General features: G+C 34.5%; 1 protein-coding gene across 4 annotated transcripts in view; it reads left to right on the top strand.

Annotated features, from left to right (window-relative positions):
- Positions 1–21,487, top strand: part of PARP4 (poly(ADP-ribose) polymerase family member 4) — a 135,908-nt gene that overhangs the window by 42,224 nt on the left and 72,197 nt on the right. For all 4 annotated transcript variants that reach the window (XM_051986616.1, XM_051986615.1, XM_051986618.1 and 1 more), the window contains 5 exons: positions 4,453–4,577; positions 18,016–18,147; positions 18,400–18,486; positions 20,340–20,504; positions 21,173–21,219. In XM_051986616.1, coding sequence (XP_051842576.1) covers positions 4,453–4,577; positions 18,016–18,147; positions 18,400–18,486; positions 20,340–20,504; positions 21,173–21,219 — 556 coding nt within the window. The remainder of the gene's footprint in view (positions 1–4,452; positions 4,578–18,015; positions 18,148–18,399; positions 18,487–20,339; positions 20,505–21,172; positions 21,220–21,487) is intronic.

The following is a 21,487-nucleotide window of genomic DNA, read 5'->3' as shown; positions in this document are numbered from 1 at the left end:
GCAGTTTTCAGAAATACTTCTAGGGATCTGTAAGTTTTTAGTTCTTTCAAGGTGGTTTGAACTAAGTGGATCTGTGTTTACTACTCTCCTGGCCTCTGCTCTAGTCTATGAGCCACCACAAGCATTCTTTTCTGCCTTATGGCACTGTGATAAAGGTCCCCCATTCCACTATGGCCACAAGCTGGAGTGTGCAAGTGCTCTTCATCATCTTGGGACTGCCATCCAGAACTGGGACCTAAATTCAAGTATGGGCAAAGCAACGGAGTCCTATCTCAGGGCTTGCAAAGAGACCCCAAATTCTCCTTCTGATCAGTTGTTCAACCCCTTTAGTGAGTTGAGAACTCCAGAAGCAGTTGCTGTCATTTGAGGCCTCGTCTGTGCTAGTGCATCCAGTGCTGGACTGTGCTTGCCTCTCATCCAGGATCAACAGACTTTTCCTTCTGATCATCTAAGTTGTCTTTCCCAGAAAATTATTTCATCCCACCTTTTGGGGGATTCTGCTGCTCTAGAAGTTGTTTTTTGGCATTATTTAAGGGTTTTTCCGAGGGATTTTGTGGAGAACTCAGGTGGGTTTCTATCTTTTTTTTCTCTGCTGTTTTGGTTTTGCCTCCCATGAAAATGTTATTACCACAAGTTTCTCTGATAAAGGCCTCATTTCTCAAATATATACTAAGAATAGATGTATAAATTTTAAAACATAATAATAAATTTATAAAAATAAAAACCATTCTCCAATTGATAAGGTCAAAGGACATTAGCAGGTAGTTTTCAGAAAAAGAAGTCAAGGTTATATATAAGCATATTAAAATATTCCGAATCCCTTTTGATTAGAGAAGGGCATATTAAAAATTTAACTCTGAAGTATTACCTCGCATGTGTTGGAAATGACAAGTGCTGAAGGGGAGTATGTGTGTGTGTGTGGGGGGGGGGAGGAATAAGTAAACTAGTGAATGTAGTAAGCTGCATCAACTATTCTGCATAATTATTTGGAACTAAGACCAAAGGTCTATGAAACTGTGCATACCCTTTGATCCAGCAATACCACTATTAGGTCTGTATCACAAAGAGATAAAAAAAAAAAAAAAAAAAGGAAAATATGTATAAAGATATTTATATCAGTTCTTTTTATCGGGGCAAGGAATTAGAAATCAAGGGGATCTCATTAATTGGGTAATGGCTGAACAAATTGTAGCATATAATTGTGATAGAGTACTATTGTGCTGTGAGAAATGACAAGGGAAATGGTTTCAGAAAAATAAGATAAGACCTATATGAATTGATGCAGAGTAAAGTGAAAATAACTATTGTGTACAGTAACAGCAATGTTGTAGTGATGATCAACTATAAAAGACTTGGCAACTCTGATCAGTATAGTGATCCAACACTTTGTTGGTGGAATTGTGAATGATCCAACCATTCTGGAGAGCAATTTGGCACTATGCTCAAAAAGTTATCAAACTGTGTACCCTTTGATCCAGCAGTGCTTCTACTGGGCTTATGCCCCAAAGAGATCTTAAAGGAGGCAAAGGGACTCACATATGCAAAAATGTTTGTAGCAGCCCTTTTGTTTTTTGGGGTTTTTTTTTTATTTTATTATTATAGCTTCTTATTTACAAAACATATGCATTGGTAATTTTTCAACATTGACCCTTGCAAAACCTTCTGTTTCAACCTTTCCCCTCCTTCCTCCCACCCCCTCCCCTACATGGCAAGTAGTCTAATACATATTAAATATGTTATAGTATATGTTAAATTCAATATATGTATACATATTTATACAGTTATCTTTTGCATAAGGAAAATCAGATCTAGAAAGAAAGAAAAAAACCTGAGAAGGAAAACAAGAATGTAAGCAAACAATAACAAAAAGAGTAAAGGTGCTACCATGTTTCCCCGATAATAAGACACTGTCTTATTAATTTTTTGGACAGAAAAACCCCCCAGAGGGCTTATTTTCAGGGGAGGGCTTATTTTAATGAACATTGACAGCAATTTTAATAAACAGGTAAATGTGAACAAAAAAAAGTACCTTTATTCAATAATGATCATGTCATCTTCTTCAACAACATCATCATAAGTGTCCATACCCTGAATTCCATCCTGGATGTCTTGCGCCTCTGTTTCCTTCAGAAGAAGTGGACCCAATCTGTCATGTCCAGCAATAGAGCTCTCTTTAAATGAACATGTCTTGTCCAGGTAACCTGCTCGTAGTGCCTTGGCGACACAGCTGTCAGTCATTTTATCCCATGACTTCTTCACCCAAGTCACGACTTCTTGCAGAGAGGGCTTCATAAAGTTTCCACGCTGATTTCTTTCCATTCTATTTTCAACGTAGTCATTGACTTCCATGCGCAAATGGCCCTTGAATGGCTTGTTTATTGCAATATCAAGGGTCTGGAGAGAGGCAGTCATTCCTGCAGGAATCATTACTTGATCTATTCTTCTCTCTGCAAGGAAGTTCTTCATTTCTTTAGCATGGTGAGTGCTGGCTGAATCCCAGATTATCAGACCTCTTTGGTTACCTCACATAACAAGTGGCAGCATTAAATCAACCCACTTTCTTATAACGGCTTGTGTACCCCAGGCTTTTTCGGTTTCAAGAACGTAAATGCCTGATACACGTTCAATCTTATCTTTCTTGCCCTTACTGATGATTAGAGGTGTGGCTTTCTTTCCATCCAAACGAATTGCCAAAACACAGGTGACTCGTGCAGACAAAATAATAAAATTATGGCCATCAGTTCTTCTTTTCACTCCATCATGCCCCTCAATAATGTTTTAAACCCATCATGCTCCCTGAGTGCTCCTTCTATCCTCCATGATGCCCCCTGAGTTCTTCTTTTATCCTCCATCATGCCCCTTCTATCCTCCATGATGCCCCCTGAGTCCTTCTTTTATCCTCCATCATGCCCCTTTTATCCTCCATCATGCCCCCTCACTCCCGCTTACATACCGGGTTTTTATGTTGTCCTGCCTCAGCTCTCCTCCGCGGCACTGCTCTCAATGGCGCCAGCAAGCAAATCACTGGGGAAGAACAGGATGACGCGCTCACTGCTGCAGCTCTGATTGGATGCAGCTCGGAGCGTGGCGTGCCTTTCACCCAGGCAGGGGGGGAGGGGCAGTGCATACAGAGGGTACCGTAATATAGCGTGTAGTGCAGGGGATCACCTTCACTACAGTAGCAATCTCAGTAGGGCTTATTTTCGGGGAAGGGCTTATTTTAGGGGAAGGGCTTATTTTAGAGGAATCTTACACAGGAAGGGGAAGGCTTACTTTCGGGATAGGTCTTATTATCGGGGAAACAGGGTATGTTGTGGTCCACACTCATTTCCCATGGTTCTCTCTCTGGGTGTAGCTGATTCTCTTCTTTGCTGAACAATTGGAACTGTTTTAAATCATTTCAGTGTTGAAGAGAGCCACTTCCATCAGAATTAATCATCGTATAATCTACTTGTTGCCATGTATAATGATCTGGTTCTGCTCATTTCACTTAGCATCTGTTCATGTAGGTCTCTCCAAACCTCTCTGAAATTATCCTGCTGGTCATTTCTTACAGAACAGTAATATGCCATAACACTCATATTTTATTCAGCCATTCGCCAATGTTTTGTAAATAAGAAGCTATAATAATAAAATAAAAAAATAAAAAATAGTGATCCAATATAGTTCCAAAAAGATTAATGATGAAAAAATCTTATGAACCTCCAGAGAGAAATAACTGATAGACTCCAAGTGAAAATTGAAAAATATTTTTCTCTTTTTATTTTCTTGCTTTTTAAAAAAAATGGCTAATATAGAAATATTTGAATGATTTCACATGTACAACTGATGTAATTTTGCTTGCTCCCCCAATGTGGGGGGAGGGTGTGGGCAGGGGGAGAGAATCTGAAACTTAAAATTTAAATTTTAAAATTAAATTTAAAATTTAAAAAGAAAACAAGTGCTAAAAGTAAATAAATAATAAATTTTAAAAGCTCATAAAATATTATAGAAGTCACATGATAATTTATGAGTTATCACATATATAAGCAACCAAAGAGTGTTCTTGAATTTAATAGAGTTTTACAAGTCCTCGAGATATACCAATACCAAAGAATAAATTTTAACCATTCAAGAAATATACTTGAATTTTGATTCTATATTTTTTAAAATGCTGAAAATGTTTAATGTTTTCTTATATAACACACTGAGAGAAGAAAAGAGGGACAAGTGGAACAAGAATCTTAAAATTTAAAAGAAAATTTTTTTGCAAATTCTGCTAGTTCTTTGCTGTCTGCAAGTTGTATTTATTTACCCTTCGTCCTCTGCTATTCAAAACAAATGGCTATTTTTATATATATCATAAAGTATAAGCATATTAGGCTAAGGAAAATGGTAATAGGCAAGGTAATTAAAAATCATACTAAACAAAAACACCTTTAAAAAACTAACAATTAAATTGTTACTATTTAGATTTTGCATTACCAGATACCAACCCTTTCATCAATATAAAAGCTGGCCTTCAAGATCTCTCTGGGATTCAAGTCCCTCTTGAAGAGATTCATATCAAGGGAAGAATAATGGACTTCATAGCCCAGGTATGGCATGTGTTGTTGTGTTGTATTTAATAAATAATACTGTAATAGCTAGATCTTCTGAATTTTATTACATTGTGATGAGCTCTTCAAAATGTATAGTTTTCTAAAAGTAATTTAGTATTTTTATAGTTACATACATTGTTGGGTCCTGACACTAATTGCCTGATTCCCCTATAACTTTAAAAAACTCTTATGAAAATAAGTGACTTAGGATCATATAATCATAGTCACAGTATCTCAGAATTAGAAGGGACCTCAGAGGCAATCTAGTATAGTCTATACCTCACCATAAAACACCTTTATTTCATCAATGACAAGTAATTATCCAGCTTTTACTTGAAGACCACTAATAAGAGGACACTCATTTACTTCCCAAAGCATCCCATTTCAGTATTTGTCATCTCTAATCTTAGGAAATTTTTATTTTCAAAACATATGCATGGATAATTTTCAACATTTACCCTTGCAAAACCTTGTGTTCCAAATTCTTTCCCTCCCTTTCACTCACCCCTCCCTTAGACAGTAATTCAATATATGTTAAGCATATGCAATTATTCTATACATATTTCCACAATTATCATGCTACATAAGAAAAATCAGATCAAAAAGGGAAAAAATGAGAAAGAAAACAAAATGCAAGCAAACAACAATAACAAGAGTAAAAATGCTATGTTGTGATTCACATTCAGTTCCCACAGTTCTCTCTCTGGGTATAGATGTTTCTCATAATCACAAGATTATTGGAACTGGTCTGAATCATCTCATTATAGAAAAGAACCACACCCATCATAATCGATCATCATATAATCTTCTTATTACCATGTACAATGATCTCTTAGTTCTGCTCACTTCACTTAGCATCATTTCATGGAAGTCTCTCCAGGCTTCTCTGAAATCATCCTGCTGATTTTCACTTATAGAAAAATAATATTCCATAACATGCATATACCATAACTAATTCAGCCATTCTCCAACTGATGGGCATCCACTTAGTTCCCAGTTTCTTGCCACTTCAAAAAGGGCTGCCATAATCTGTTGGAATCTTTACAAACTGCTAACTCATTAGAGTTCATGTTTTGGGTCAGAACCTGAAACAAGGTACTAAGTAGAACTAATTGATACAATGCTTGTGTTCACATCTTTACTCATCGGAGTTCACAAGTATGCCAGATTCACAAAGTAAAGTTTGTAACTTTGTGAATTCACACCTTCCTTGAAGCTTTTAGGTCCAGAGAGCACTCTGGGAAGTTTTCTGCAAACATCCTTAGTTTCAGTTAAGAGTAAATAATCACCCAAAATACAGCCGTGATAAAAGTTCAGATCTTTTATTGCCTCCAATATAGCCCGGTTAGCTTAGAGGCCTAGCCTGACTGGAAATGCATTGGAAGCATGTGTCTAAATTCTCCACTCTTCCTCAACATCACTGTCCTCCATACATTTTGGGGTTGCCATGGCAATGGCCTCCTTGATCCTCCTATAGGATAAATTTACAGATTCCTTTTATGACTGGAATTTCTTTAATGCTAGGAACTCATTCTGTCCTCATCACTGCCTGATAGGTTCCCAACTTCCTTTCCACTCCAGTTAAAATCCTCCATTCTTCAAGGGTTGTTTCCTCTTTTTTCATGTTAGTTCCTTCCTCATGTGGATTATGTAAGATTTATCTTGTATATATTGTGGCCAAACATGCCTATTTTCTCTCTCATCAGTCTAGAAATTCCTTGAATGCAGGAGTCTACTTTTGCCTTTTGAATTCTCCCACCAATTTTCACACTACTTAACATATAGGACAAATTTAATATGTCTTTACTGATTGACTTTTACTAAAGAAGATGATGGTGGAAGGATAATCTAACTCTTTTTTTCCCAAGTACTCTTTCAAGGCCAATGGGTAATCTACCAATGAGGGGGAAAGTCCTTATGCCATATGAATTCTCCACTTAGGCTATTCTGATGACAAAAATTTTGATTCCAATCTTCTAGATCCCAGCAATCCAGAGAAGAAAGGGAAAAATCCAAAAGCTTCCCTATCTTCCCTTCTTATCCCAAATCCCAAGCAATCAACCTACCCGTTTCTCTACTGTCCCTCTCTGTCAAATTATGAAAGACGTTAAAGGGAGTAGAAAGATACAACTAAAGGAGATTGAGGGATAAGGAAAAGTTAATTCCTGATTTCTCCAAGCCTCACTTTAGCCATGGTACCTAAATAAAGGATTTTGTTTTTTCCTTCTAATTTGATTCCTGCAGTCATACAGGCCTTTTTTTTTTTTTTTTTTTAAATAAAACTAGTACACATTGTCCAATATGTAGAACTTTTTGGTATGCTGATTTCCCCAAAATTGGCATGACCTTCTGGCAAGACAAAACAGAGCAAAGGCTGAAAACTATTGCTTAGAAAATGAGACAAATTCTTTGTTCTATAAAAGTTTCTTTTCCCTCAAAAGGATAAAGAAAAAAGTTGTGAAATTCATCTGGGTTCCCTTCTCATTTATTTTCTCAGGGTTCATGTTTCATTTAGGAACCCACTACTTGGGCAAGTTATTATTAATTTTGGGGGGGTGTGCCTAGGGTTAAGTGCCTAGAGTCACCTATGGGAGAAAACCCATAATCCCATTCTCTCAGAAGAGTCATATAATAATCTTAGGAAATTTTTTTAAAAATCAAGGCTTAATCTGTCTCTCTGCAACTTCCACCCATCACAGCAGAATAAGTTTAAACATCTTCTACTTGAAAGCTCTTCAGAAACTGGAAGTCTATTATTATTATTATTATTAGCCCCTAAGTCTCTTTTCCAAGCTAAATTTTCAAATTTCCTTCAACAAGTTCTTCAGTAGTGTGGTCTTTCCAATCCTATCACAATCCTGTTTGCTTTTTATTAGACATATTCTGGTTTGTCTACATCCTTCTAAAATATGGTGTCTATAACTGAACATGATATTCTATATGGGGTCTGATCAGAACAGAGGATTATCATCTAGTCCTACACAGTCTGCCTTTCTTAAAACAAACAAACAAAGACAAAAACAAGCAAAAAAACCCAACCTAAAATCATATTAACTTTTTCTGCTTGTCATATTAACCATCTGAATCATGGATAATTTACAATCTGTTTAAATTCCCTAATCCTTTTCATGGGCAGGTTAAGTGGTACAATGGACAGGCCTGATTCCAGGCCTGGAATCAGAAATTCATCTTTCTGAGTTCAAATCTGACATCAGGCATTTACTTACTAGCTGTGTCACCCTGGGTAGTCACTTGATCCTGTTTGTCTCAGTTTCTTCATCTGTCAAATGAGCTGAAGAAAGAAATGGCAAACCACTCCAGTATCTTTGCCAAAAAAATTTCAAAAAGGGTCACAAAGAATCTAACAAAGCTGAAACAAGTGAACGACAAATCCTTTTTATATGAATGCTATCTAATACACCAGTCCTGTAATTGTGAAAATGATTCTTTTGAATAAAAATGTAGATTGGAGCAGAGCCAAAATGGCAGAGGAAAGACAGGGACTCATCTGAGCTCTTTCAAATTACCCTCCAAGAAACATTAAAATAATGCCTCAAAATGAATTTTGAAGTGACAAAATCAACAAACAAAGTAAATCATTTTTCCAGCCCAAGACACCTTAAAAGATTGATAGGAAAGATCTGTTTCAGCAGAGTGAAACACAGTGCAGTCTCCTTCCTCACAAACCAGCAGCAGACTTTGGAGGCAGCTGAATTCATGCTCCCAGCCCACAGATAGTATAGAGGTTGGACAACTAGTCGAAAGGAAATTACAGGGAACTCTTTCCTGGCACTAGGATCAGGACTCTATTGCATTGCCCATATGCAATTCTAGATCACGGTGTCAGAGAAAAGAGGAGCACTAGCAGGAGCCAGGATACAGTACCAGGATAGAAAAGAGTTCTTTTGATTACTCACACACTAAACTCACACACTTTCTTTCTCTAGCTAGTAACTAGAAGATAGGCCAGGGGAGGAGTGACCACATATCTTATTAGATCATACCACCTCAAAAGAACTCAAAATTTGTAAACCATAAGAATTAGATCTGAAAACAGCATCATGTAAAATCTGAAGGTTGGGACAGTGGGCCTTCCACCCTGAAATAAGATCTCAATTTAGCTAAAAGTCAAGAAATAGGTTGAAAAGAATGAGCAAACAACAAAGTACATTACTTTGGGAAGATTAAAGCACAAACTCAGAAGGACACTGTCAAAACAGCTACACCCAAAATGTCAAAAAAAAAAAAAAGAATTGGTCTCAGGGCCAAAAGGAATTCTTAAAGAGATCCAGAAAGATTTTAAAAATCAAAATTTCAGAAATAGAGGAAAAATTGGGAAAAGAAATGAGAGTGATACTAGAAAATCATGAAAAGAGAATCGGTAGTTTTGTTAAGGAGGTTCAAAAGCTTACTGAAAAAAATAATTCCTTAAAAATTAGAATTGGGCAATTGGAAATGATTTCTTGTGACATAAAGAAATAATAAAACACAATCAAAAGAATGAAAAAATATAAGAAAATATGAAAGATCTCATTGGAAAAAACAAATAACCTGTGAAAAATGGATTTTAGGAAAGATAATTTAAGAATTATTGGACCACCAGAAAGCTATGGCCAAAAAAAAAAAAAAAAAAAAGAGCCTAGAAATGATCTTTCAAGAAATTGTCAAAAAAAACTGCCGTCATATTTTAGAACCTGATATTAAAATGGAAATTGAAAGACTCTATCAATTACCCTTTAAAGGGAAAACTCTCAGACCAAATTCCAGTGCTCCCAAGTCAAGGAGAAAATATTGCAAGCAACTAGAAAGAAAGAAATCAAGGCTCATGGAACCACAGTTAGGATAATACAAGATTTAGCAGTTTTGATATTAAAGATCAGAGGGCTTGGAAGGTGATATTCCAGAGGGCAAAAAAGCTAGCAATACAACCAAAAATGACATATTTAGCAAAACTGATTATAATTTGGAGGGGAAATGGATAGTCTGTGAAATAGAGGATTTTTGAACATTCTTGATGAAAAAAATAGAGTGAATAGAAAATCTGATCGTCAAAAGCAAGATTCAGGAGATATATAAAAAGGTAAACATAAAAGAAAGGATACAATAGGATTAAATTATTGATATCCCTACATAAGAAGATGTTACTTGTATCTCCTAAGAACTTTATAGTTATTAGGGCAGTTAGAAGGAATATAAATAGGGGCAGCTAAATGGCGCAGTGGATACAGCACCAGCCCTGAAGTCAGGACAATCTGAGTTCAAATCTGGTCTTAGACACTTAACACAGCCTAGCTGTGTGACCCTAGGCAAGTCACTTAACCCCAATTGCCTCAGGGGGAAAAAAAAAAGAAGGAACATAAATAGATGGAAGGTATGGGTGTGAATTAACTATGATTGGATAATATCCCAAAAAATAAAATTAAGGAATTAGAAAGAAAGATGTACTAGGACAAGAGGGAAGGCCACATAAAGAAAAGATGTGAAAGAGCTTTTACAGTAAAGGGAAAGATAAGGGATTCAATGCTTGAATACTATTTTCATGGGGATTGATTCAAAGAGAGAATAATATACACATTAATTTGGTTTAGAAATATAGGGGAAATAGCAGGGGAGGTACTAATAGAGATGAGGACAGATTGGGGGAGGCAATCAGAAATAGAACATTTTTTGAGGAGGAACAGAGTGAAAGGAGAGAAAGGACAAACGATGGGGGAGAATTGAATGAAAGAAAATTTGACAGTGAATGTGAGTGGGATGGACTTACCCATAAAATGGAAGTGGATAGCAAAGTGGATTATATGATTTAGTCATATAGGGTGATACCATAAATAAATTAGGGAACCATGTAATATTTTGCCTGTCAATCTATGGATAAAAGAATTTATGACCAAAAAAGAGATAGAGAACATTACAGGATATAAATGAAGAATTTTGATTGTATTAAATTTAAAAAGTTTTGCACAAGCAAAATCATTGTAACCAAGATTAGAAGGAAAGCAGAAAAATGAGAGGAAAAATTTTATAGCAAGTTTCTCTGATCAAGGCCTCATTTTTCAAACATTTGTAGAACTGAGTCAAATTAATATAAATAAATAAATAAAAATAAGAGCCATTCCCCATTTGATAAATGGTCAAATTAAATGAACAGGCAGTTTTTAGATGAAAAAATCAAAGCTAAAAATAGCCCTATAAAAATTATCTCAAATATTATTGATCAGAGAAGTGCAAGTTAAAACCACCTCACATTTATCAGATTGGCTAATATAAGTTTAAAAAGGAAAATGACAAATGTTGGAAAAGATATGGGAAAATAATACACTGTTGGTAGAGTTGTGAACTCATCCAACCATTCTGGAGAGCAATTTGGAGCTGTATCCCAAAGGCAATCAAAAAATACATACTTTTTAACCCAGCAGTACCATTCACAATACTATTAAATCTATATCCCAAAGAGATTTTTAAAAAGGAAAAGGACTGGTGCAGCTAGTTGGTATAGTAGATAGAGTACCAGCCCTGAAATCAGGAGGCTTCAAATCTGGCGTCAGCCACTTAACACTTCCTCATTGTGTGACCCTGGGCAAGTCACTTTAACCCCAATTGCTTCAGGAAAAAAAAGGAAAATGAAAATGACTTATATGTACAAAAATATTTATAGTAGCTCTTTTTGTGGTAGCAAAGAATTAGAAATTGAAGGGATGCTCTTCAATTGTGGTATATGATTGTGTTGGAATACTATTGTGCTATAAGAAAGGATGAGCAGGATGCTTTCAAAAAAATCTGGAAAGATTTATAGGAACTAATGCAAAGTGAAGTGAGTAGAACCAGAGCAGTATACACAATAACAGCAATATTATACAATGATCAACTACAAAGGACTTAGCCATTCACAACAATATATTGTACTTATAAGGAAAAATGCTATTTACCCCTAGAGAAAGAACTGATGAAGTCTGAATGCAAATTGAAGCACACTTTTTTGTAAACTTTCTTGGAGTTTGTTTGTTTTGTTGTGTCTTGATTTGTATTTTTCACAAGATGACGAATGGAAATATGTTTTGCATGACTTCACCAGTATAATCTATATTAAATTGCTTGGTTGCCCAATGAGGGAAGAAATGAAAGAGGAAGAAAGAGAGGATTTGGAATTCAAAAAAATTTTTAAAAGAAAATAAAAAAATTGTTTCTATATATAAATGGAAAAATATTTTAAAAAATAAAAATGTAGATCTTCACAGTTATACTTATTAAATTTTATTTATTTGTTTTGGCCCATCATTGTAGCCTCTAAGGAGCTTTTTGAGTCTTGTCATCCCCCATGTTAGCTACCCTTACTAGCTTTGTGCCACTAACACATATTACAAATATACATTCTATTGCTTCATCCTAGTCATTGGCAAAAATATTGAGCTTCACAGGATCAAGCATATTCTAGAGACCTCTCTCCAGGTAGGCATCAACCTATTTATGACTAAGCTTTTAATTCAACTAATGGACCCATTTCTAAGTCTAATAGTACTGTCACCTAGTCCTCATTCCCCATCTTATCTATAAGATTAGTGTGAGATACTTTTTGAGTGCTTTACTGAAACCTAATATATTATATCTACTTAAATTACTGTTATATTTTGTATTGTTTGGTGTAATGTTCTTGTGGGTTTTCTAGAAGTCTTGGAGCAGCCTTTGTTTCAGTTCAGTAATCACCAGGAGAATAGTCAGGTGTTAAAGTCCAAATCCTTTATTATCTCCTTCACAGTTTAGTTTCCTTGCCTGGGGCCTGGCTAGCTTTCTTAGAGGCCTTCCCAAGTCTTGGTTTCAGTGGAGAAGCTAAGGAGGAGAACCCTGCCACCAAGGTGGTGTGAGATGGGATGAATGAATCTGGCTCTGAGTCCCCAGGCTTGTGCTTCAGCCTCCAGCCATCACAAAGGTGGACGATGGAATGTGTCTCTCAGTCCCTCTGAGTCTGTACCAGTCTCTCCCAAAGTGCAGGAAGGAGAGCCACCAGGAGCCTAATCAAAGATGGAATGTCTCTCTGAATCTGAGAGCTTGTGCTCCACCCTCCAGCCTTCTGTCTTCTCTGGTTTTGACTCTGGCTGAGGCTCCCAGCTTATATGCTCTCTTATAATTACATTATCATAGGTGTGAATCTTGTAGAACTATATTAAGTACTAAGTACATGTACTGAACTAGAGAACTCTTAATCACCATGCTAAACTAAATAACCATTGTCTCATCAATTCCATTGACTTAACACCTTGTAAGAATCCTTGTTTATAGTTAAGTAGAGTTCTGACCCATAACAGTTTGGGAGGGGACATGGGGGTAGTTTGTTTTGTATAGTCAAAAAGCAGCAAACTAATGATCATGTTATTCATACTATTTAACATCTGATTGATGATCTTTTATCATCAGAGAGGTGGTTGGTTATTTTTCACTTTATGTTGTAATCTCATAAGACTTCTGCTCCTAAATTTGGTCCTAAATTAATCATATTTCAATATTTCAGATAGCTATGTTTTTCTTATATGTACTCCCACCATTAATACATATTCAGCACCTCTAATCTAGCCTAATAGGTGACCTTTTGAGAGTTGCCATGCTGAAAAATTGGTGACCAGGCTAGTAATGTGTCTTTTGCTAGACTCAGTTTTTCCAGCATGGAAGGACTTACAAGTATCTGCTGTTATCACCTTCAAAAGTCCAGGATCACCTTCATGTCATAATGAGGCATTGTAAAAATAACTTCAGTAGAGAAAATTATTCATACTTTAAAACAAAACAAAAAAATCTATGGCTGGGCTTCTAGCCCATAAAATGTCCTTGACCCACAAACAGAAGTCTACATAGTTTTAGCTTGGTACTTTCCTTGTGCATTTTTACTCTGAACTGGAAATATTTCTTCTTGGAATGAGATCAGTATTTGTATCTTATTAATTTCATGGCCTCTGCCAAGGATATAAGTCTTATTCTGAAATGAAAGGGACTAAGGTGCCAAATTTTTTTTCAAGTAGCCTTGCTGCATCATTGGATATTAATACAATTTCTATCCTGGCAAAAGGATTTTTTTATCATTATTAAAAAATGAAATTATCAAGTAACAAATTAAGAGGACCACACAGCTGTAATTCTTGACCCTACTAAGAATAGCCATAGATTACCCAACTTCCAGATTATACTACTTCCAGTACTACTTCCTACATTTGGTACCTTCATGTTGCTTTTCCTGATATTAGATTCTTTCTCTTTTTGAAAATCCAAATCATGTTTTCCCATCTCAAGTAAGTCCTGTGATACCTCTCATCACAAATTATAAAATTATAGCTGGAATGTTTTTTTTTTTCCTCTTTCCCCATGAAGCTTTCTTTTCTTTAAAAAAAAAAAAAAAAAAAAAAAAGGCTTTTACCCCAATTGCTTCCAAAAAGAAGCTTTTATTAATGTTCTTTTTTTTTTTCATCCATCCCTTTCACTCCCCAATTATTCATTTGCTAAATAAATCCTTCATTGTAACAGATAAGTATGGAAAGCAAAATAAATCATCATATTGGCCAAGTTTGGAAATTATCCCCTTTTCCAGACCTCTAATTTATTACTTCTCTGCCAAAAGATAGGAGACATATTTTACCATCAGTCCTCTGAAGTTCTGATAGACCACTACAACGATCAAAGTTCTGAAGTATTTCAGTATTGTTTTACTTGATCATATTTTAGTCTTTTGAGAAATCATTCTTCTTCTAACTCTGATTTTACTTCATTTTCTATCAATTCATACAAGTACTCCAAAGTTTCTCTAATTTTTTTATATTTATCATAGCATATAGCACAATAATAATGTATTACATTCATATGCTGTAATTTGTTTACCAATTTCCAAGTCAATAGGCATATCCTTTCTTTTTCTTTTTCTTTTCTTTTTTTCCCCTTAGGCAATTGGGGTTAAGTGACTTGCCCAGGGTCACACAGTCAGGAAGTGTTAAGTGTCTGAGACCAGATTTGAATTCAGGTCCTCCTGACTTCAGGGCTGACGCTCTATCCACTGCACCACCTAGCTGCCTCCTGGGCATATCCTTTTAATCGATCAGTCAATAAATATTTACTAAGCACCTATTATGAATTAAGTGTTAGAGATAGAGAAAAAGTCAAAAGAGTTCCTGCTTTCCTTCCAGTACTTTGCTACTACAGAAAATTCTTCTAGAAATATTTTTATATATGATGTGGCTCCACCTCATATTCAAGATTTTTGTTTTATATATGCCAACCAGTGGTATCAAGGGAGCTAAGTGGCATACTGAATAGAATGCTGGGCCAGGAATCAGGAGTTCAAATTTGACTTCAGACGCTTAATTAGTTGTGTGACTTAGGCAAGTTACTTAACCCTCTTTGCCTCAGTTTCATGTGTAAAATGTGGTATAAAAGGGAATAAGAGGGGCAGCTAGATGGCACAGCTGATAGAGCATCAGCCCTGAAGTCAGAAGGACCTGTGTTCAAATCTGGTCTCAGACACTTAAGACTTCCTGGCTGTGTGAACCTAGGCAAGTCACTTAATCCCAATTACTTCAGAAAAAAGAAAAGAAAAGAAAAAAGAAAAAGAAAGGATATACAAAATTATTTATAGTGGCTCTATACCACTGGTGGCAAAGAATTGGAAATTGAGAGGATATCCATCAATTGAGAAATAGCTGAATAAGTTGTGGTATATAAATGTAATGGAATATTATTATGCTGAAAAAATGATGAGCAGGCAGATTTCAGAAAAACCTGGAAAAACTTATATGAACTGATGCAAAGTGAAATAAGCAAAACTAGGAGACAATTGTACAAGATAGCAGCTATGTTGTCACATGTTACGATGATCAACTATGAATGACTGCTGTTCTCAGCAATGCAATGATCTAGGACAATTCCAAAGATCTTATTAGGAAAATTATTTTTCACATCCAAAGAATTGATAGAGTCTAAATGTGAATCAAAACCTATTAGTTTCACTTAATTAATTTTTAAAAATCATCTCATTGTTGAAGAGAGCCACGTCCACATGATTGTACTTGTATAATCTATGTCAAATTGCTTATTGTCTTAGGGAGAGGAAAGTGAGAAAGAAAGGGAGAAAATTTGGAACTCAAAATTTTTAAATGAATGTTAAAATTTGTCTTTACAAATTTTAGAATTTGTAATATAAATTCTTAGAATTTATAAAATAAATTCTATTTATTAGAAAATATATATTTTCTTAGAAAAAATAAAATACTATTAAAAAAGACAAAAAGGAGGGGGAAAAGCTTCCCTCTCATATTCTTTGACCTTTATAAGTTTCCAAGGATCAAGGATGGCAGTTCAGCCATGACATCTACCTATTCATTCTGTACTCTTAATGTAGTTTATGCAGACTTGGTAACCTGAACTCATTAATGAAAGCCAGATGTACTCTTATCATCTCATATGTCTTGATATTTAATGCTTTAGTCCAGGATTTTTCAAACCATAGTATGAGGAATCCTACAATTCTATCTTTTAGAGTTCCATAGGAGGACTCCTATCCTCCATATGAGGTATTTTTACAATACTTCTTAAAGAGTTAGAATTATGTATATAAAAAAAAATTCACCATACTGCTTTGTGGTTTTGGGTTTCCTCAATGAAACTGCATATCCAGTAAAAAAAAAAATATTGTTTATTTCCACAATAACTAGATTATGAGCAACAATAATATGAAATAAGAATTTTATTACAATTTCTCACTTGTTTATTATAAAGCTTACTTGTGTTATCCTTTTTTATTATGACTAATAATTATATTTTAATGCTTTACTTCCCCTTAATGGAGATATTTGCTAATTTGTCATATATTTGATATATGTACATATAAATTTGGTAATTAGAAATTTAATGTTTGAAATTTTCTTGCTTTAAAAAATAATTTCTATTACTTAAATCTTTAAAAAATGCCTTGAACAATAGATAGCAGTTCTAGATTCATTAACATTAGATAGAACTTTAAATTAAAGTGAAAATATGTATAGGATTTAAGATATATAGATATAGATATAGATATGATATATAAAAGTAAAAAGTGAACATAAACAATATGTAGGATGGTAGAAATTCAAGTTAGAATCTTAAAGTTCATCTAATCTAAGGCTATTTTTTTTAGATATATAAATCCTCAGATATATGAATTGACTTATAACCAGTTCACACCAGTTCTAGCAAATGGCAGAACTGGGCCCAGTCTTCTTTATAATCCTTTTTTGTAAGTTAAAAAAAATGTCAAACTTTAGTTTTTAATTTTCACTATCATTTCTAAATCTTTCCTACCACTTCTATATTTAATTCCCCCTTGTAACAAAGAAAATCAAGCTAAGCATGACACATCTGTAATTCCTGCTACTAAGCCTAGTAAATCACTTGAGTTCAGGAATTCTTAGTTGTTTTTTGTTTTTGTTTTTTAACTAAAGCTTTTTATTTACAAAACATATGCATGGATAATTTTTCAACATTTACCCTTGCAAAATTTTCTGTTCCAAATTTTCCCCTCCTTCTTCCTACCCTCTTCCCTAGATGGTAGGTAGTCCAATACATATTAAATGTTTACATATGTTAAACCCAATATATATATATATATACACACACACACACACACACACACACACACACACACACACATACATATTTATACAATTATCTTGCTGCACAAGAAAAATCAGATCAAGAAGGAAAAAAAAAAACTGAGAAAGAAAACAAACTGCAAGCAAACCACAACAAAAAGAGTGAGAATGCTATGTTGTGGTCAGTTCCCACAGTTTTCTCCCTGGGTGTAGATGGCTCTCATCATCACTGAACAAGTGGAACTGGTTTGAATTCTCTCATTGTTGAAGAGAGCTACTTCCATCAGAATTGATCATTGTATAATCTTGTTGTTTCCGTGTATAATGAAGGAGTTTTTAGTTGTAATAGAGCTAAAGTCAATTATGTGTTTGTATTAAGTCCAACACCAATATGGTGGTGATAGAGAGAGTACTGACCTGCCATGAAAGAGTGAAACTAGCTCAAGTCAGAAAGAAAACAGGGCAAATCTAACCTGTTAATCAGCAGAGGGGTCAGGATGATCAGAGAACACTGCACTTGCAGCAATTATAAAGTTCTAGAAAAGTTGTTTTTTTTTAAAAAAAAAAAAAAAAACATCGTATTAGCTTTATGAGGATAAACCAAGCTTTTGTCAGGTAAGCACCAATTCCTTAAAGTTAAAACAAACTGCATTTTTGTATGTGGTTCAGGTTCTGCATTATAACTGTAGGCACTTATGAGAAAACTAAGGCACTTATTGGAACTAATACCTGCACAATTTAACCCCCCAAATATGCATAGTTTATGTTGGCCACTTTTCAAAAAAACAAATTTTAAAAGCATTTCATTAACAAAATGGCTCTTGTTCTATTTCTAGATAATTGTGTTTCAAGCATATACCAATGAGAGTGATCTGCCTATTGAAACAAAATATGTCTTTCCCTTGGATGACAAAGCAGCAGTGTGTGGGTTTGAAGCTTTCATCAATGGCAAGCATATAATAGGAGAGGTAAAGAATAATGAATTACACTCACTCGTTCTGCTTTCTCTGCAGACACACTTTTTTTATTTATCCAGTGTAATGGGTTTCTGAGTAGTGATTTTATACATATTGGCTTGCTTTTCAAATTTACATTCATTTCAGATTCTATTCATTTCTGAAATAAGCATTTCTAATGTTTGAGTTTGAACAATTAACTACTACATGAAATAATGAAGTTTCTATATTTGTCATAACTTTTTAAAATGCTTTTTTTCTTAGGTCAAGGAAAAAAAAGAAGCCCATCAGGAATACAGAGAAGCCATCAGTCAAGGCCATGGAGCTTACTTGATGGATCAAGATAGTCCTGTATGGCATGCTATTAATTTGTTAGGTTGCCATGTTAATCAAAAATGCAAAAAAAAAAAGTTAAATCCTTTAAAATATGTAATACCTACTATAAAGTAAAAATTAAAAGTATTTAGATTGAAAAACTCTTATTTTCTGTTATCAGAGAGAAACCTCGCCTAAAAATTTAGCATTTCCAGTGCCCTTTTGACATGTTATCTGCAGTTCTGTACTAAATAACAAATGTAGTCTGTGACTTTAATGAATTCCTTCTTATCTTAGATGGTTTAATATTATTTTGGGTTTAAACCCCATTGACTTTCCAAAAGAATGAGAAGGAAGTTATAAGATAATATCAAATTGTTGTTTTTGGAATGCTAAATTAAAAATAAGAGAAATGTGTTTTTGTTACATAGACCAGGACTTTTTTAAACTTTTCCCACTTGTGACCCCTTTTCGTCCTAGAAATTGTTACGTGATCCTGTTTATATAAATATATAAAATAGTTATACAGATCAAACATTTACTAATAACCACAATTTTACAATCCCCACATTCAATTATGAGTTTCCATATAGGGTCTTAAATCATAGTTTAAGATATTAGGATATAGACAATGTAACTTAATAACTAAGTTTCTAGTGTTGATTGAAATCAATATGACAATTCCATCCTTATGTCCACTGATGTGACTTTGTGTTAAGATGAATGGATGAAAAACAAACAGAAAATTTGAGTTCAGAGGAAGTAATTTTTTAATAGTCAAGTTTCTGAAAGGTAGTAAATAATGGAAAGGGTTGATATTGTAGTCAGAAAGACCTGTGTTCAGAAGCCACTTCTGACAAATACTTCTTCTAGGGGCACATGGAAAAGGTCTTCACCTCTCAGCACTCTATGGTGAGCCACAAAGACAATGGTTGGCAGATGAGTTTTCTATTTGCCTCTCTTAAGGTCCACTATGGAATTCTTGAAATTGTCCAGGAAAATCACTGGTCTGGACCAAGAGTCTCTGATAAACAGATGATGATAAAGCCAAACAAGATTGTTAGAGAGATTGTAAGAAAATCAGAATCTTTATAATTGTTGTCCCAAACTGCCATATTTTGGGGTAGTTAATTATTCTGCGATGGCAAAAGATAAGGTAACTGGAAGCACAAAATAATTATATTCCAAGGCTACAGAGAATGAAATTCAATAAATTTTTACTTCATGAACAAAGTTCTCAACTGCAATACAATTTGGGGGAGGTGAATCTTTACCCAAAGGAAAAGAAAGATTAATGTTAGTGGGCAGCAGGAATATATTTTCATCAGACTTCACAAATAGAACAAAATTGTCCAATGGTTGATTGAAAACTTTGAGTGTGAAGATTCTCTGTAGATTCTCTGTAGCAGAAAAATACAGTAAGTGAGTTCACTAACAGAACAAGGTCTTGATCTGGGTTAAAAAACTGTAAGTATTAATGTAGCCATTTGGTAGAGAAGTTTTGACAAGTCCTACTAAGCTGGATATACTTCATATAGGGGCATAGAGATGAATAATCTTTGTGTTAGCTAAAAGCCAGCCTGTCTAAATTCAGAAAAACTTATTTCTTCACTACATTAGAGGTGATGAATTTTTTGGCTACAATAATAATTCCCTTACCAAGGTAAAGAAGGACCAAAGTTTAAATTAGTGGAAGAAGTGCTAACCTCAGTGAAATTTTGAATTTTCAAAATAAGCTTAAACATTATCCCCATTTTCCTAGGAAGTGTTTTCCAGAAGCTATATATGATGTCTTAATTGTTTGAATTGATTATTAATGTAGAACATTATTAAATAATGAATTTGGACTAGGTCTTTGGTTTTCAAAGTGAATAATGTTTCCATTTCAGGATGTCTTCACTGTGAGTATAGGAAACTTACCACCACAGGCCAAAGTTCTTATCAAAATTACCTATATTACTGAGCTCAGTTTTCATCATGGATGTGCCAACTTCTTCATGCCTGCTACTGTAGCACCGTGGCAACAGGACAAAGCTTTAAATGAAAATCTGCAGGTTTGTATATTTAGCATTACATTTTAAGTGATATTTGCTTTGAAGTTATAGTTCTTAAATTAATTATTAAAAGGAATCTTATGTCCTTGATATAAATAGGTAATGTTTCCTGAAGACAACAAAATTTAGTATACATGTCAGTTAGAAAAATGAGAAAAAACTATTTTCAGTTGCCCTTTTTTGAATATCAGTAGCAATTAGGATGGCACAGCAGAGAGAACATCAGGCCTGGGGTCAGGTGGACCTTATTTCAAATCCCTGCCCAAGATATTTAACAGCTCTGTGACTCTGGGCAAGTCACTGTGTTCTTCAGTTTCTTTATTTGTAAAATAGAATGAATAATAGCATCCACCTCTCAGAGTTGTGGTGAGGATCAAGTGAGATAATAATTGTAAAGTGTTTGGTAAGCTCTATGCAAAAGTTAACTGTTGTTATTTCATTAACCTTTCTGAGTAATATTAATCAAAAATTAGTTTGATAGTGACTCTTATTCCACAAGAGGAAAATGCATGATATTTACAGATTTGCAAAGTTGCAAACTTACAGCATTATTAATATTTCTAGCTGTTTACTTGATGTGACAATGACCTACCATTTTTTTATATCCCAGTCATTCTATTAGGCATACCCTGAAAATGGATATATGATCATATTCTTATTTTTGATAGGATGCAGTAAAGAAAGTTTGTATTGAGGAAGTAGGATTGCATCAACAGTAAGTACCTAAAATATAAAGTCTTAATTTTTCAGTGACTGAATTTAGTGGACATTAGTTTCATATTTTAAAGTTCCTTTTGAAATACACTGTATTTAATAGAAGGAAGAGTGTCATAGAAACAAAGAAGAGCTTCAAAGTGTTCTGGCAAAATTTTAAGGGCGAGAAAATATTTTCAGATGGAGGGAATCATATAATTTTCTGTAAAGGAGATGCAGTTTAGCTGATTAGGCTTCTGACAGAATAATGAAAAGAGTATGCAGTCTGA

This window comes from Antechinus flavipes, chromosome 3 (assembly GCF_016432865.1).
Source record: "Antechinus flavipes isolate AdamAnt ecotype Samford, QLD, Australia chromosome 3, AdamAnt_v2, whole genome shotgun sequence".
NCBI classification, from domain to species: Eukaryota; Metazoa; Chordata; class Mammalia; order Dasyuromorphia; family Dasyuridae; genus Antechinus; species Antechinus flavipes.
This window is presented reverse-complemented; position numbering and strand designations above follow the sequence as displayed.